At 46.3% G+C, this 14,399-nt stretch overlaps 1 protein-coding gene across 1 annotated transcript; it reads right to left on the bottom strand.

Moving 5' to 3' along the window:
- Positions 1-12,708: 12,708 nt before the first annotated feature.
- Positions 12,709-13,750, bottom strand: LOC109785508 (RING-H2 finger protein ATL3-like). The gene has a single exon (XM_020344103.2). The coding sequence runs from the start codon at positions 13,748-13,750 to the stop codon at positions 13,238-13,240; it is 513 nt and encodes a 170-aa protein (XP_020199692.1). The 3' UTR covers positions 12,709-13,237.
- Between the last annotated feature and the right edge of the window lie 649 nt (positions 13,751-14,399).

The following is a 14,399-nucleotide window of genomic DNA, read 5'->3' as shown; positions in this document are numbered from 1 at the left end:
TATTCAGCGTCGTGTGGCAGAGGCTTCATCATGCTCAGCATTTGGCTCATATTGGGCTCTGGCTTCTGAAAAATGCTCTCCAATGCATTGCGATGAAGCTGACAACCAGGTTCATAAAGTTCACCTGGAGTGGGCAAACCAGTGAGCTCAATAATGTCAAGAGCTTTAGCTTCATGGTGTACGTTGCCTGTCATCCACTCAAGGACCCATGTCTTCGGATCCCTGTTGTAGCCGCGAATGTGAAGGGTGGCATAGAATTGCAGTAGAAACTCTTCATTCCAATGCTCCTTATCAGTCACAAAGTTCAGCAATCCAGCATCACGGAAGCAGTCAAGGGCTTCTTCTAGGCAAGGTAGTCCAACAATGGCTTCACAATCAAGACGCATATGAGGGAAGATGCGCCCTTGATCATAGAGAACACACGAGTAGTACTTGCGCTGTTGATAGCTCCAGAACCGATCAGATGTAATCCTTGGCTTGGAATAGGGGTTCTTGGCGCTATCAAAGAAGGTGTTGTGCGCAATGAAGCCATTTGCATTGAATGACCCTGGTGAAGTGGCAGTACCTGGAAACCTGGGCAGTCTTGGCTTCGGCTCCTCGACCTGAGGCCTGTGCTCGACATGATAATCAAATTGCGGACCAGTAGCGGGTGGAGGAACCAGAATGGGCCATCTGACAGTGACGAGCTGACCATAATTGTATGCTTGCTCGATAGTGTGTGGCCTAGGAGGCGGTACAGGAGCAGTGACAGTGGTAATGGCAGTGACTTCAGGCTGCAGATTTGCATCAGGTGCAGCATTGGCTTCACGTGCAACTACTACTAGCACCACATTAACTTCAGGTGCCATAATAGCTTCAGCCATGACAACGTCATTGGCTTCAGTTGAGTTGTTTGTGGCCGCCTCAGTATTGTTAACCTCCACTTGAATAGCTGGAGGGTCGGACACGTTCTCCGCGAGAACAACTTCAGGGTTGGACGGGGGTGTAGCAACACGTTCTTCTTCCAATCTTGGCTCTTCTTGTTCATCGGCTGATGCAGCCGGAATATCTTCAGCCGCTTTGGCTTCAGACTCGGAGTTGTTCACAGTTGGAGTGGCTTCAGGAAACACTTGGCGTGATACTGAGTGGTGGTGCACTTCTCCTTCTGGAACACTCGAAAGAGTGACTTGTGGCCTTGGACCTTTACGAAGCCCGCGGAACGCTGGCGACGCTTGTGGAGATGAAGTAGGTTGGGCCTCAAAGTCATCATCTTCAAGCACCGGAGTGGTGACTTGAGTTGTGGGAGTAGTTGGTGATTCTTCTTCACGGGGGGAGTCTTGTGGGTGATCAGCCCATGAGTCATCCTGAGCAATTGGCGTCAAAGGATGACCAATGCTGATGAGTTTTCTGTTCGTGAGAACAGGTGATGATACCACATTGTGCTTGATCTGAGGAAGGACTTCATCATCTTCAACATTGTCTTGAGGACCAATGTCTTCAGCTGCGGTGGGGTTGACAGTTGGAATGTCTTCAGCTTCAGGAGCCTCTGGGGAAGCAGGCTCATGAACTATCAAACGACGCTCTTGTTGTGCAGATGCAGGACGAGCAACAGAAATTGGCTCGACGACAAGGGGCTCTGTGGGAGCAGCCCGATCTTTCTTCTTGGTTTTACGCTTCTTGGTGGGTGGAGCATCGTCAGTGGTGTTCTTGGTCTTGCGCTTTCTGGCTTTGGCTTCAGCTGCCCTTGTTTTCTGAAGCTCTGAAGCCACTGTGGGAATCTTAGGCTTCACGCCTGTCATACTAGCGGGGAAGACAATGCGAGGTTCTTCCCGCCTGGATGTATCATGTTGGTCCACAGTAGGCTTCTTCTGTTTGGCAGCCATCTTGGGGTCCAGGACGCCCAAGTGCCTTACGCTTCTCAGCTTCATTGTAAGCTTGAACACATTTTGCAGCCAGATGCTTCATTCGCTCTCGAGAACCTTTGGCTTCATCACGCTTCTTGTGAAACGCCTCCTTGAGCTCATGCATCATGGTCTTGAAGTTTTGGACATCTTTCACACTGAGCTTGGCCATATGCTTCTTGAACTGAGCCTTTTCATAGTCGATCTTGTGCTTCAGTTCAACAATTCTCTGAGCTAGAGCCAGTTCAGGAGCAATGGCTCCATGAAAGGAGACGCTGAGGCCAACGGTGAGTTGCAGATCATCAAATCTGAGATTGGGGGTGTCAAACCACTCATCAATGAAATTGTTCAACACTTCCACGTCGAAGAGAGGCAAATCATTGAAGATTTCCGCCTCTTGCTTGCTCTTTATCAGCAGCTCAAGAGCATCAGCAGCAAGATCATCGTCACTCGACAGATCAATAGCGTCGTTCTCATTTCTTAGAACAGCGGCAGGAGTTAGTGCTGGACCAGTGGTGTGCATGGGCTTCTTCTTCTTCTTCTCAGGCCTGGAAATGCGTGAGAGATTTTTAGACTGCACACTTGGTGCAGGAGGAGCAGTGGCTAGAGGCTTCGCTCGCGAAGCTTTTGGTGCAGAGGAAGGCTTCGAAGCCTTGGGTTTCTTCAGCTTCTTTGGCTTCGGTGGTGCAGGCGCTTCATCAGAATCAGCGTCATCTGCGGAGTGATCCACGGCAGTCCCTTGAACCATAATGTGAGTGATGAGACCTTCTAGGTTGTAGAAGGGCCCAACAAGATTGGGTTCAGCTTTGCGTGTGCCATCGGCACAAGGAGCAGAGGGACCGGGTTGAAGTCTAAGCCTCGCGACTTCTTGTTCTCTTTGGCTAAATTCTTGGCAAACTGAAAATTGCGCTTGAACAGATTGTCTTCACGACACCAGAGCAATGAAGATGGGTAAATATGATACTCCCTACAAAGTTGTAGTAAACCTGCAATGCTTACTTATTTTAAATCGGAGAAAGTATGATGTTATGTACAAAACTAGACATAGAAGCAGCAACCAGTCTATGCATCACAGCACCGACTCAACAGCCCTAGCTTGCTTCATCACTGCTTCGAGCTGCTTTGTGTCCTCTTCAGTGCTCCATCACTGCATTCTTTCTGCTTTGTGTCCTCCTGAGTGCTTGCTCCATCGGGAAGGAGACTGACTTATTTATGCCCTCCCTGCTCATGATATGACCAAAGGAAGGAATCTGGCCTTTGGCTTTTGAGCCGGCTTGCTCCATCGTGTTTGGTTTTCGCCTCTGGGCACCTTAATTTGTACTTCTTCGGTCCTAAAATGTAAGACGTTTTTTTAATTTGATAGTGTCGTAAAACGTTTTACATTTTAGAACAGAGGAAGTACTGCATTCCATACCCTGTATATTCTATTGCTTGTAATTAAGCAAACAGAGCTCCTACCTGCATTTTACCCAAAAAAAAAGAGGTATTATATCTTGAAGCTAGCAAAGTGACACATGCAATGCAGTGACACTGACCGTCGTAGGAACTGCTGATGGAAGCTCACTCACCTTTCACATCATTACAACTTGGGCCACCGAGTCTCGCATGATTCCATCCGGTCTCAAAATATTCACACTATCGATGGAAATGAAAGGCAGCCAGCATGAAAAAGCCTATCGCTGTACAGCAGCAGTCGGCGAGTGCCCTACCCACCAAGCGGTTCTCGGAACAAAATCGAAACGAATGGATGCCGGCTTGGGTCGACGTCCCGGAAACGCAGCGACGATGAGACTGTAGGTGGATTCCGTGCTGCCCCTCGGCAGCAGTGATAGAAGAGGAAAGTCTGAAAAAAAAATATATAACTAGTACTACCTTCATTTTTAAATATTTGTCTTTTAGAGATTTCAAATGGACTATCACATACGGATGCATATAGATATATTTTAGAGCATAGATTCACACATTTTGCTTCGTATGTAGTCACAGAAAGACAAATAATTAGAAACAGAGGCAGTAGAATCCTCAAATTGACGTCCTGTACTCGCTGATGATCTCGGTCAATCTCCACGATAGGTTCGGAGAAAGAGGAGGATTAACGCCCGGCCTCTGCCTCTGGACAATGCATGCAACCACTTTATTAATTATTCTCGAAGACCTTACAAAGTAATACATCAGTAAGTCTGAAGCCACCATCTCGGCAACATCTGTCGCTACTCCTATCCATTTGATGAAGGGGTGTCGATAGTCCGAGCAGCATACCAAACAGACTTTGCACCAAAGCTTAACATCTAAAGCCGAAGGCCCCAACCAAGCCACTTGCCGGGTATGCGCATAGACCGGTCCGGCGAACTCCCTGAGGCAGCCGCCGCCATCTTCCATCGATCCATTTTCAGAGCAGACACTGACGCATCGACCTTGCCAGGCCTGCCGTCGACGCCACCGCGACGCTAGAAAGCGCCGTCCTCCTGCGCGTGTCTGTCAACCCGCATCGGACGCCGAGACTCCACTGCGCCACGTTGCCGAGATTCGTCGGCGTCGATGTGTATGATGAAACACCGCTCCACCTCCTAATCCAGATCGCCGCCAACGCCCACCCAACGGTGTCCATAGTCACACAGCTCCCAAGGCGGCGCCTTCAAGAAGGGAACGACGCGGAATGCGCCGTCGCCACCCACCGATGTTAGGGCTTTCAGCCGGGACACAAATGACGCGGTGAAAGTAGAAGCAGATCTGACAAGCATCTCCCTGGAGAAGAAAGCGGCGCCCTTGGACGTCGCCGCGGCCGCGGCCGAAAGGTCGACTAGGGATTTCAATCGGAATTATTTTGACATCAAATTAGATCAAAAGTTTTAGCTTTGTGCAAAAATTCATGACCAAATAACATTCGAGGAGCCCTCACCAAAAAACAAAATCACTGCTCAAAAGTGAACAAACTTTGAACACTATTTTTGTTATTTTTGGTGAGGGTTCCTCGAATGTTATTTGGTCATGAAATTTTGCAATCAGATAAAACTTTTGATCTCTAGTTTGATGTCCCAAAATTTCAAAAAATATATATTTTGTTTTGTATTTTTGTCAAATGTACTGTTCATGCTGGGGTAGGTGCACCCGGAGTAGAAAATTCAGTCTCATATATCTGTTTGTTGCATAATGAAAAATACTATCCCGGCATGATTATTCGCTTCCCTCGCAGACTATTCAGGCTCACATGCCACCGCCTTGCTGCTTGCCCTCGTGTTTCTACCACTGCTCCTTCGCGGGGCGCGCACCCTTGCCTCGTGCTGCGCCTTCTTCCTCAAGAGCTCCGCCACGCCCGTGCTGCCGTCGATGACAAGCCTCTCACCTCGCCGTCCACCACAGATGCCTGGTAAAGGGCAGCTCTCGGCTGGTGCGTCTATGCCCAACTAGCGCAGCTGCCACACTTAGCAACGAGGTTATGGACGGAGGGTGCGGCAGGTTCCTGCCGGTTGTCGGTTCATGTGCTTGGCCGGCGTGATGGATTCCAGCGGTGTAAAGTTGGAGTTTAATGATGACAACACATGTCTTCACGAGCCGATGTTGCTCGGCGCGCAGTGCAGAGATGTCGAAGGACAAACCCAACTGCCGGGGATTGGTTGCAATATATTTTCATGATATGTCATAATTTGAACATGAATATTTGGATGAATAATAGGAGAATTTGTTGGGAAACGTAATGGAAAATAAAAAAATCGCCTAACGATCACCCCAAAACAATATGAAAATGCATATAAGGTTTGGATCAACGATCATTCCCGACTCCGGAGTAGCAGCGGAAGTAGACGAGTCGGTGTAGATCGTACTTGGAGTCCCTCGAACCGTTGATGACGATCCCGCGAACCGCCCTTGAACGATCACTCGAACAGAAAATCGAAAGCACGACTTCTCTACTTGGTTGCAAGAGTACGGTCTTCACGATCCGGCAGCGCTTCGCCATTCAGAGTTAATCATCGTCGGAGAATTGGAGGGAGAAGATTAGAACCACACTAGACTTTTAATTATGAGGATCAGAGAAACTAGATCTAACTATAATTAGTCAACTAGAACCCGAACCAGATAAACAAGATGAGGCTCGAAAACTTGTGTATTCAATTGTGGTGAATACCTTAAGTATATACCAAGGAGGGAAAGTCCCTCCATGGGGCGCCGGACAAGAGGGGAGAAATTGGACTCCTCCCCTAGTAGGATTCCACCCCCCACCCCCCCCCCCCACACACACACAAAAGGAAAGGGGGGCGGCACATCCATTTGGTCCTTCGTGGCCCAAATTGCCTTCCACCTCTTGGCCTTTTAAGACCCCTTGATATTTAATTATATATAAAATACTTCTAATAAGTAGTAGACCCTTTTATATATAATTTAACATCACTGAAAACATTTTCCACCTATACATTAATTTCCGGGAATACCCGGTATTGCCAGATAAACTCTGGAACCCTTCCAGTGTGACCATGAAACGCTTTCGGTTCCTCTCGAAACCATTCTGAATATTAATGAAAAGATTCAACAAATAAATCCTCAATACTCTCGTCCTACTAACACTCAGCAGATCGTTTGTGACCCCGTAGGTTCGGTAAATCGTAGACATGAACGAAACCACTTCCTTCAATGACCGATATCGGAATCATGGACATCCATATCGATCCTTATGATTACATGAATGACGTTCGAGTGAACCTTTGGTTATCAAGAGATGTTCCCTTTACTTGGCGATACTTTACAAAACCCGGCATGACGTGGCATAGCTGGAGGGTGGACAGGGTGGTCCATGGGCCAACCTGTACATCGGCCCGGTACTTCAGTATACCTGTAAGAAAAATTAATCAGGCCACAGTGCATACCTAAGGCCTAAGCTCAAAAACTATGAATCTGATAATTAGCTCCCTCGTTTCTTCCTACGTTCTAGGTGTACTCTTTACCCATGAAACATTCCCTCGTATGCTTAAAGCAGTTTTCTTGTACGCTAGAGGATGGAATTGATCACTCGAAGTCTCCAACAAAACCACACCGTGACGGCGAACCCTAGCATTCAGCATGACAGAAGCCGATGATGCATTGCGCCAGGTAGGCATAAGGCAGAGGAGTGCCAGCGAGGCGGATGGCTAGTAATGCATGCACAGGGTAGAGCTAAACACCGAGGCAGGAACTCCACCGAGTTCATACCTTTCCAATTTAAAATATGATCTATGTTTTCAATTCAAAGTTTGATTTTGCCTTCAAAGTTTAACTATGAGGGGTTTTTATTGTAGAATTGTTGCAAAAATTAAACTTACACATACATTCTATTGATAAATTCTATACTAGCATGCAATGGCGGAGCAAGACGACAGGTCAGTTTGGATCCTTCCTGTGCTCGCTATATGCTAATATTGGCGCCTCAAATAATTGGCGGAGGATTCTGCCGCCGGTCATTGGCTATAAACCAACAGGAAAAATTGTTGGGGCTAGGGCGAACCAAAAAATTGAACAAGGTCCAATAGAGGCCAACAGTGAAGTCAACGTCAATTTTTTTGGTAGATTGCTCGGAGTGCCAAACCAAACAGACCATGTACCTCTTCCCGCGGAGGGCATAAACCATGAGTGTTCTAGGAGGGGGGGGCAAAGGTTATAATTTTTTCCTTAAGTTTAAAGGTGGGGGAGAGGGGGGGGGGCATTGGCCCCTCATCTTAACACACATAGCTCTGCCTCTGCTAATATTGGTATGTTTTTTATATAAATATTGTATATATCAATTGGACCACCCTGGCCGAAAATCCTGGCTACGCCACTGCAGGCATGCCTCGGTATCCTTCTGAGTCATGCATGCACATGCTCACTATATTGCTGATCCCATTGCCGGTTTTGTTTTTCTTTCTCGTTGAAGTGTTTCGGCATTCCCGTGATGTAGTCACCTGTGGCTGGCCAGACGATGATGGATTCCGTCACACCGAGACGGTCCTAAGAATATCTCTCCATCGTCAGTGTAGCAAATCCCACTCTTGAGTTATCCAGTCCCTTGTCAAACTTTTCGATTAATCTGTAAGTCGTCGTTATTACATATGACGTTTAAGCAACCCCAGTGTCCACCGTAGAGTAGGAACTAACTACGATACTCTCATGGTCCGATGACCTGAAACATACGCTAACACTCTGTGTTATAACCATTGATTGCAGACGATATTATCTCAAAGTATAACAAACAAGATTGGATCGATTTCAATATGATCATTCTTCTAACGTCACACTCTAAATGTTGTGTTAGGATTATCGTTACACTTGGTATCCTAAGATCCGGAAAACACGACCATCAACAACACTTGAGCCAGTCTTAGAGGCAAGACCGAGAACCTATATTATATCGTTTATCATTTCACATGTGCATATGAGTTTTCCATTGAATCGCATATCCCAGAACCATAGCAGTTATAGCATGGATTATAAACTTTTAATTATGAAAATAGAAATATAATAATACAATACTATTGCATCTAGGGCATATTTCCAACAGAACTAAAACTAAAAAAAGATATGATTTATTGTATCTAATAATTGAGCTCGTCTTTTCTCATGTATGTTTGCATGTTGAGGTGAGCCTTTTTCATGCCTGTTTGCATGATGACTTGGCGTATGTGTATGTTAGTAGGGGCTAGCTATTTAGATATAGAAGATTTCTCCTATTTTAGATTCCTTAAGAAATGAAGCTTTTATAATTTTTTTTTTCATATTTCTCCTATGTGTGTGTATATACATTATTTCAACTCCAATTTCGCTTAAATATAAACCAAGCTTTCATCTTTCAACAACATTTTAAATCCATAATTTCATATTTTCAAATTCAAATTCAAAAATGGCATAGGGATTAAATGCAACAAATGATAAAGATGAAATAGCTCCCACAAAACTAGTGATGCACACAAATAGCTCCCACGACATTTTGAAGCGTAACCGGAAAAGATGCAGAGGGTACACGGGGTTCTTTACAAAGTAATCATGGATGAGCCGTGCACTACTAGGGAAAACCTTAGTAGTAGCGCGGGTTTAATGCCCACTAGTAGCGCGGGCTGCCGCGCTACTAATAAGGCGCTACACCTATTACTTAGCAGTAGCGCGTGCGACACGCGCTACTGCTAAGACACATAGCCACAGCGCTTGTTCTCTCCCGCGCTGCTGCTAATCTAGCTAGTAGCAGCGTATTTACTATCCATCGCTACTAGTATTTTTTTTCAATTTTTTTATTTTTAGTGTATTTATATGCCGTAGAATACCAATTATGAGGTTTATATCATTATGTCCATAACACTGTGTCAAATGAAGGTGGATTAGGTTCAAGTTGAGGCAATATGTGGTGCATGTCAAAATTATACTACTAATCCAAACTTGATCTAGTTTGGACTAGTAGTACTTTCGATGTGCACCACATGTTGCCTCCACTTGAATCTAATCCGCCAGCACAAGCTATTTAATCATCATCATAGTCATTACCACCAACAATATTTATTTAATCACCATAGTCATGGTGTAGAACATCATCATCTTCAAACTCATTCTAGCTAGCTAATCACCACCAACACTAGCTAATAATAATCATCATAGTCATTACCACCAACACTAGCTATTTAATCATCATAGTCATAGTGTAGCACATCATCATCTTCAAACTCATTTCTAGCTAGTTAATCACTCCTGCTGCTCTCTCTCAGGTAAAATAACATAACATGTGTAGCACTCCTTCATCAAGTTGGAGCATGCAGATGAACCTGTCTCCTAATCGTGGGCTGCGCTTCTGATTGCTGCCCCCTAGTACTTCTCTGTACTCCTCCTTCACAAATTTGCTCCAGTCTTTCACTATTAAGCATTCCTCGCTTTTAGAAATCCTGAATGCACTAAGGTGCATTGTAGGATATCTTGGTCGTAAGCTAACAATACTCATGGTACCTTTAGTCTCGATCCCATGAGGCACAACATTCATCGGGAGTCCCTGTTGAAGAACATCGTATAGTAACATACTTAGCAATGAAGTTTAGCTTAAAAAATAATGTATGCAAAAGATGCACCGAGGACAAATAGTAAAAATCTTACCATCTTTCCTAAATAGATGTGACCGTAGTTCAGTACGAACACTATTGGTCGCACATTTTCAGTACTAACATTTCTAAGTGCAGGAAGAAAATTTGTCTTGACAGTATGAAGATCCTCAAGCCATGAAACATAATGACTTATCTCCTCACAGTTTAGTTCAGCCCCGGGACAGTAGTAGGTCCTGTCTACCAAGCGCTGGACATGTTTTCTTGAACGGGAATAAGCTGACAATAGAAATTAGTTGTCAACTATTTTTGAATAAACAATATCAAAGACATAAATATGGTTGAGAAACTCACATAATGGTATAACTGGAGGCGTCTGCACATCGACCCAGATGTCGATATTACCTTCAATATCATCTTCCGGACGAATGTCAAAGGTGATAACCATATCAGGCTCAAATGCATAAGTCTTGCATAGTGCTCGCCAAGTTTTGCATCCAAAATAGGTATAGTCGTCTGCGTTGTATAATTTTGCGTGGAAAATACAACCATGCTCGGTCTTCAAGTAAACTTTCTTTACCTTCATACGACTGAAACCTATCTTATCCAAGACAAAAACTCTTGCATGACAGGGGATACGCTAGTAGAATAGTAAAAATAAATAAATTATAAGTTGAAGCAAATGAAACAGATGTCATGCTTAATTACGAAAAAAGATTTGTCATTGTGACTTACTGTATCCACTTCGAAGTTCTCGTCCAGCTTGATGCTGAAGCGCCAATCATCATCTAGGAAGATTCCGTCGCACAGGCTGCGCTCGTCTTCGCAGTATTTGCAAATACCGAAATCCTTTTTGTCGTCAGACATTTCCTATGTTCATAGTTGAAACATTAATTGAAAATTGATCGAAGACAACTACTAGGATACTCAACACACAAATCCGGGGCACTCAATATTTCCTACATATTCTGGCACAAGTCATGCCAAAATTTACGGAAAAATCTGGCATGACCTTTGCTAAAATAGGACATATCGAGCGCCGGAAATTTGCCGGAACGGAAATGAATCAACACTTCGGCAAAACATAGGCCACTCGGAGGATGTATGCATCATCGACATCGATGCGGGAAAAATTGCTTTAACCAAAAAAATAACAACAAGTTCTTACTAACTAGTTCTATTAATTCAACTAGTTCTTACTAAAAATAAACTTACTATAAATAAAAATAAACTAGTACCTAATTAGTACCTAGTTCTTACTAACTAATTAGTACCTAGGAACTACTGCCCTAATTACCATCTAATTTGATGAACGTAGGGGTGGAAAGTGGTAGCGGATATTCCAATAATCCAACTTAAAAGTGAAATAAGTGGTCAATTTTGCTCGTTTTATTATGCATTACAATAGTGTTTATTCATCATCTAAAAAACATCATCTAAGAAAACATCTGAGCCGCATCCGTATCCGATTCATTTCCACCCATAGATGAACCCTAACTAATTTGATGCAACTGAAATTTGAAGAACCCTAGCTAGGCAGAGGTAGGGGAGGGGGAGGAGCAGGCGTGCTCACCTCGGGTGCCTGCGGCGAGGGAGGGACAGACGGAGTCGAGGTCGGGGTCGGGGCTCGGGCGCACGGCGGAGGGCGGCGTCGAGGTCGGGGGCGGCGTCGAGGTCGGGGTCGGGGGCGGTGTCGAATCCGGGGTCGGGGGTGGCGTCTAGGGTGTGCGGAGAGCGATGGGAAAGCGCGCGGCGACCGACGGGGGACGGCGGCGGCGACAGCGGAGGAGTTGGATTTGGGGGAAGTGGTCGTGGGGAAGAACGACCGCGCGGTTAAGTCAGAAGTAGCAGTAGCGCGTTCCAGGAAGTGCGCTACTGCTAAGCTAGCTACAGCGTTTTCCTCGATACGCGCTACTGCTACTCCTTTCTCTTTTTTCTCCTTTTTCATTTATTTTTCTTCACATTTAATTTTTTTTCCTTTCACCTTTTTTTATTTCTTTCATTTTCATTTACTTTTTTATTTGCTTTCCATTTAATTTTATTTCTTTTAGCAGTAGCGCGTTTCATCGTAAACGCGTTGCTACAAAGCAAGTAGCGGTAGCGCTGTTCTACGTAGATCGCTACTATTATGTGTAGCCTATCGGCTAAGCCGTGGAAATTTTAGTAGTAGCGCTTTTATCTTCAGGCGCGCTACTGCTACAATTGTATCTGTAGCGTCGTTTACACCAGCGCGCTAGTGCTACTTAGCACCAGTGTGCTCTTTTGACACGCGCTACAGCTAAAGTTCTGTGTATAAGGTTTTTCCTAGTAGTGGTGCATTGTCGGCCGATCTTTTTTAAGGAATCTTCACACGCCCGGACGCTTACTCTTCTTGTTTCCCACTACCCACATTGAGTTAACATCAGCACAATCTCCTCCGAGTCATCGTCTTGGAACAAATCATCATCGGAATCATCTGAAGTTGAAGAATCTTCAAATACGCCTCCACAATCGAGCCCATCTACGCGAATTGTGAGTTCAATGTCATCTACACAAAACACAAGTTGCATACGACTAAAATTGACGAATTGAATCCAAAATTACTTCTCGGGTATTGCATCAAACACCTTCTGAGCATCCTGCTCCTTGTCATCCAAATCGTCGAGAGAAGGTCGGAGGGTGACCGTCTGGGGGAGGGGGGGAGGAGGAGATAGGAGAGGTTGCGCCGAGCCCCCGGGTGCACTAACCGGTCTGACGGTGGGTCGGCGCGGGGTGGCGAATTCCTCAACACATCACAAATAGGAGTAAACCAGGGCATGGACAGCCCGACCTAACAACCCAGCCCGAGCCCGGCACGAGCCTAATTTTCCACCTCGAAAGGAAGTTCGGGCCAGGCTCATGCTTCTCTTTTCCATGATTTCAGGCAGGGCTTTCGAGCTTTCTGTCGGGCTTGCACGTGGAGATCCTGAAAAGTGTCGTTCGGTCAGGCTTTCGGTAAGCCAGGCGGCGACGCGGCCATGACGGCGGCAGGTTAGGATCGGGTTCGAGACATCGAGCGGAGCCGTTTGGCATGTTATATTTATTTGATATTGTAAAGATGGATTTTTTCTCTATAAATTTGGTCAAAATTTATGAAGCCTTTTTTTCTTGTGAAAAAATATGTATGAGCACTATGAAACGGAGCCAGTAATACAAGCACACTTTCCCTAAAAAAACAGTAATACAAGCACACTCGGCGTCGCACATACTCCTGTACACGCACCGTGGCCGCAGCCATGACCACGCTATGGCTATTCTCCAGTCAGCGTCGCTAGTCTATCCATCACTCTAGCTATTCTCCGGTCAGTGTGATTCAATTCATCCGTTCAAGGCAGGCGGCGTGCTTCCAGCTGCAACCACACCAGGTGGCAGCGCCTCTGCCGCCGCTGCCGTGGCCGGGGTGCTGCCAGTGGTGGCGGCGCGGCACATGGGGCAGGTGGAGTGCGCTTGCAGCCAGGCGTGGACACAGTCGGCGTGGAACAGATGCGCGCACTTGGGGAGCCGACGCAGCTTCTCGCCGGCCTCCACCTGCCCGAGGCACACCGCGCAGTCCATGGGCGCCGACTGCGCGTCGGCCTGCTCGTACACGATCGCCGCGTCGCTCATGCCGGCCTCCTGGTCCTTCGCACCTGCACCCGCGCCAGCGCCGCGCTGACGGCGGCAACGGCGGCGGCGGCGGCAGGCATAGGAGACGGCGAGGTAGAGGAGGAGGGTGAGGATGCCGATGGCGAAGGAGAGCCCCGTGAGGAGCAGCCGCGAGCGGGTACTGTACCTGGAGCTGTCGGCGACGGCGAGGTCCGCGAACACCCATGATGTGTCCGGCGCGCCCATGCTGAATGGCGCTGGTGCTGGTGCTGGGGCAAAGTGGCGCCGATGCAGCATATAAGGTGGCGGCCGTACGTACGGTATAGTGACGAACAGTGAGCTCCACTCCCGTTGCTCACGTGCCTCCCGAGATATTTGTGGTGAGACATGTGCATGCATTGTACCTATTCTCGATGGATGGTCGACATGATAAGTGTTACTCTCCAACACCCTGAAAAAAAAGTGTTACTCCTACTTTGATATTTATGCTGTTGCTAGAGTAGTACTTACTGTTTGGGCCGACTAGAAAATGGACCCGGCCGTGATGCTGTTGAGCATGGGGATCACTCTTTCTCTCGTTCAGCACCACGTATTGAGCATGGGATCGCTCTTAGAGCATCTCCAACAGGCACCTAAAAAGAGCCCCACACACTAAAATTTCTTTTTTTGGCGCTGAACAACTCTAGCAGATGTTGTAGCGCTAAAAAGTTTAGGACACGCGCTGAAAAACGCTATTGCGCGCATCATATTTTGGGCTCCGGATTGCGCGCGCTTCATAATTTGCACTGTATGTTTTCTGGGCGCGCGTTTTTGGGCGTCTGCTGAAGTGATTTTGGTCCGACACATTAAAAGTGCTAAAGTGGCGCGCTATAACTTTTATTAGGTGCGAAATTTT

The sequence above is a fragment of the Aegilops tauschii genome, chromosome 7, assembly GCF_002575655.3.
Source record: "Aegilops tauschii subsp. strangulata cultivar AL8/78 chromosome 7, Aet v6.0, whole genome shotgun sequence".
Classification (NCBI taxonomy): Eukaryota; Viridiplantae; Streptophyta; class Magnoliopsida; order Poales; family Poaceae; genus Aegilops; species Aegilops tauschii.
The sequence above is the reverse complement of the archived record's forward strand: the minus strand, read 5'-3'. Positions and strand labels throughout refer to the sequence as shown.

What these genes read in the sequence shown, in the direction of transcription:
- LOC109785508 (XM_020344103.2), bottom strand. Translation starts at nt 13,750, where the DNA reads ATGGGCGCGCCGGACACATCATGGGTGTTCGCGGACCTCGCCGTCGCC.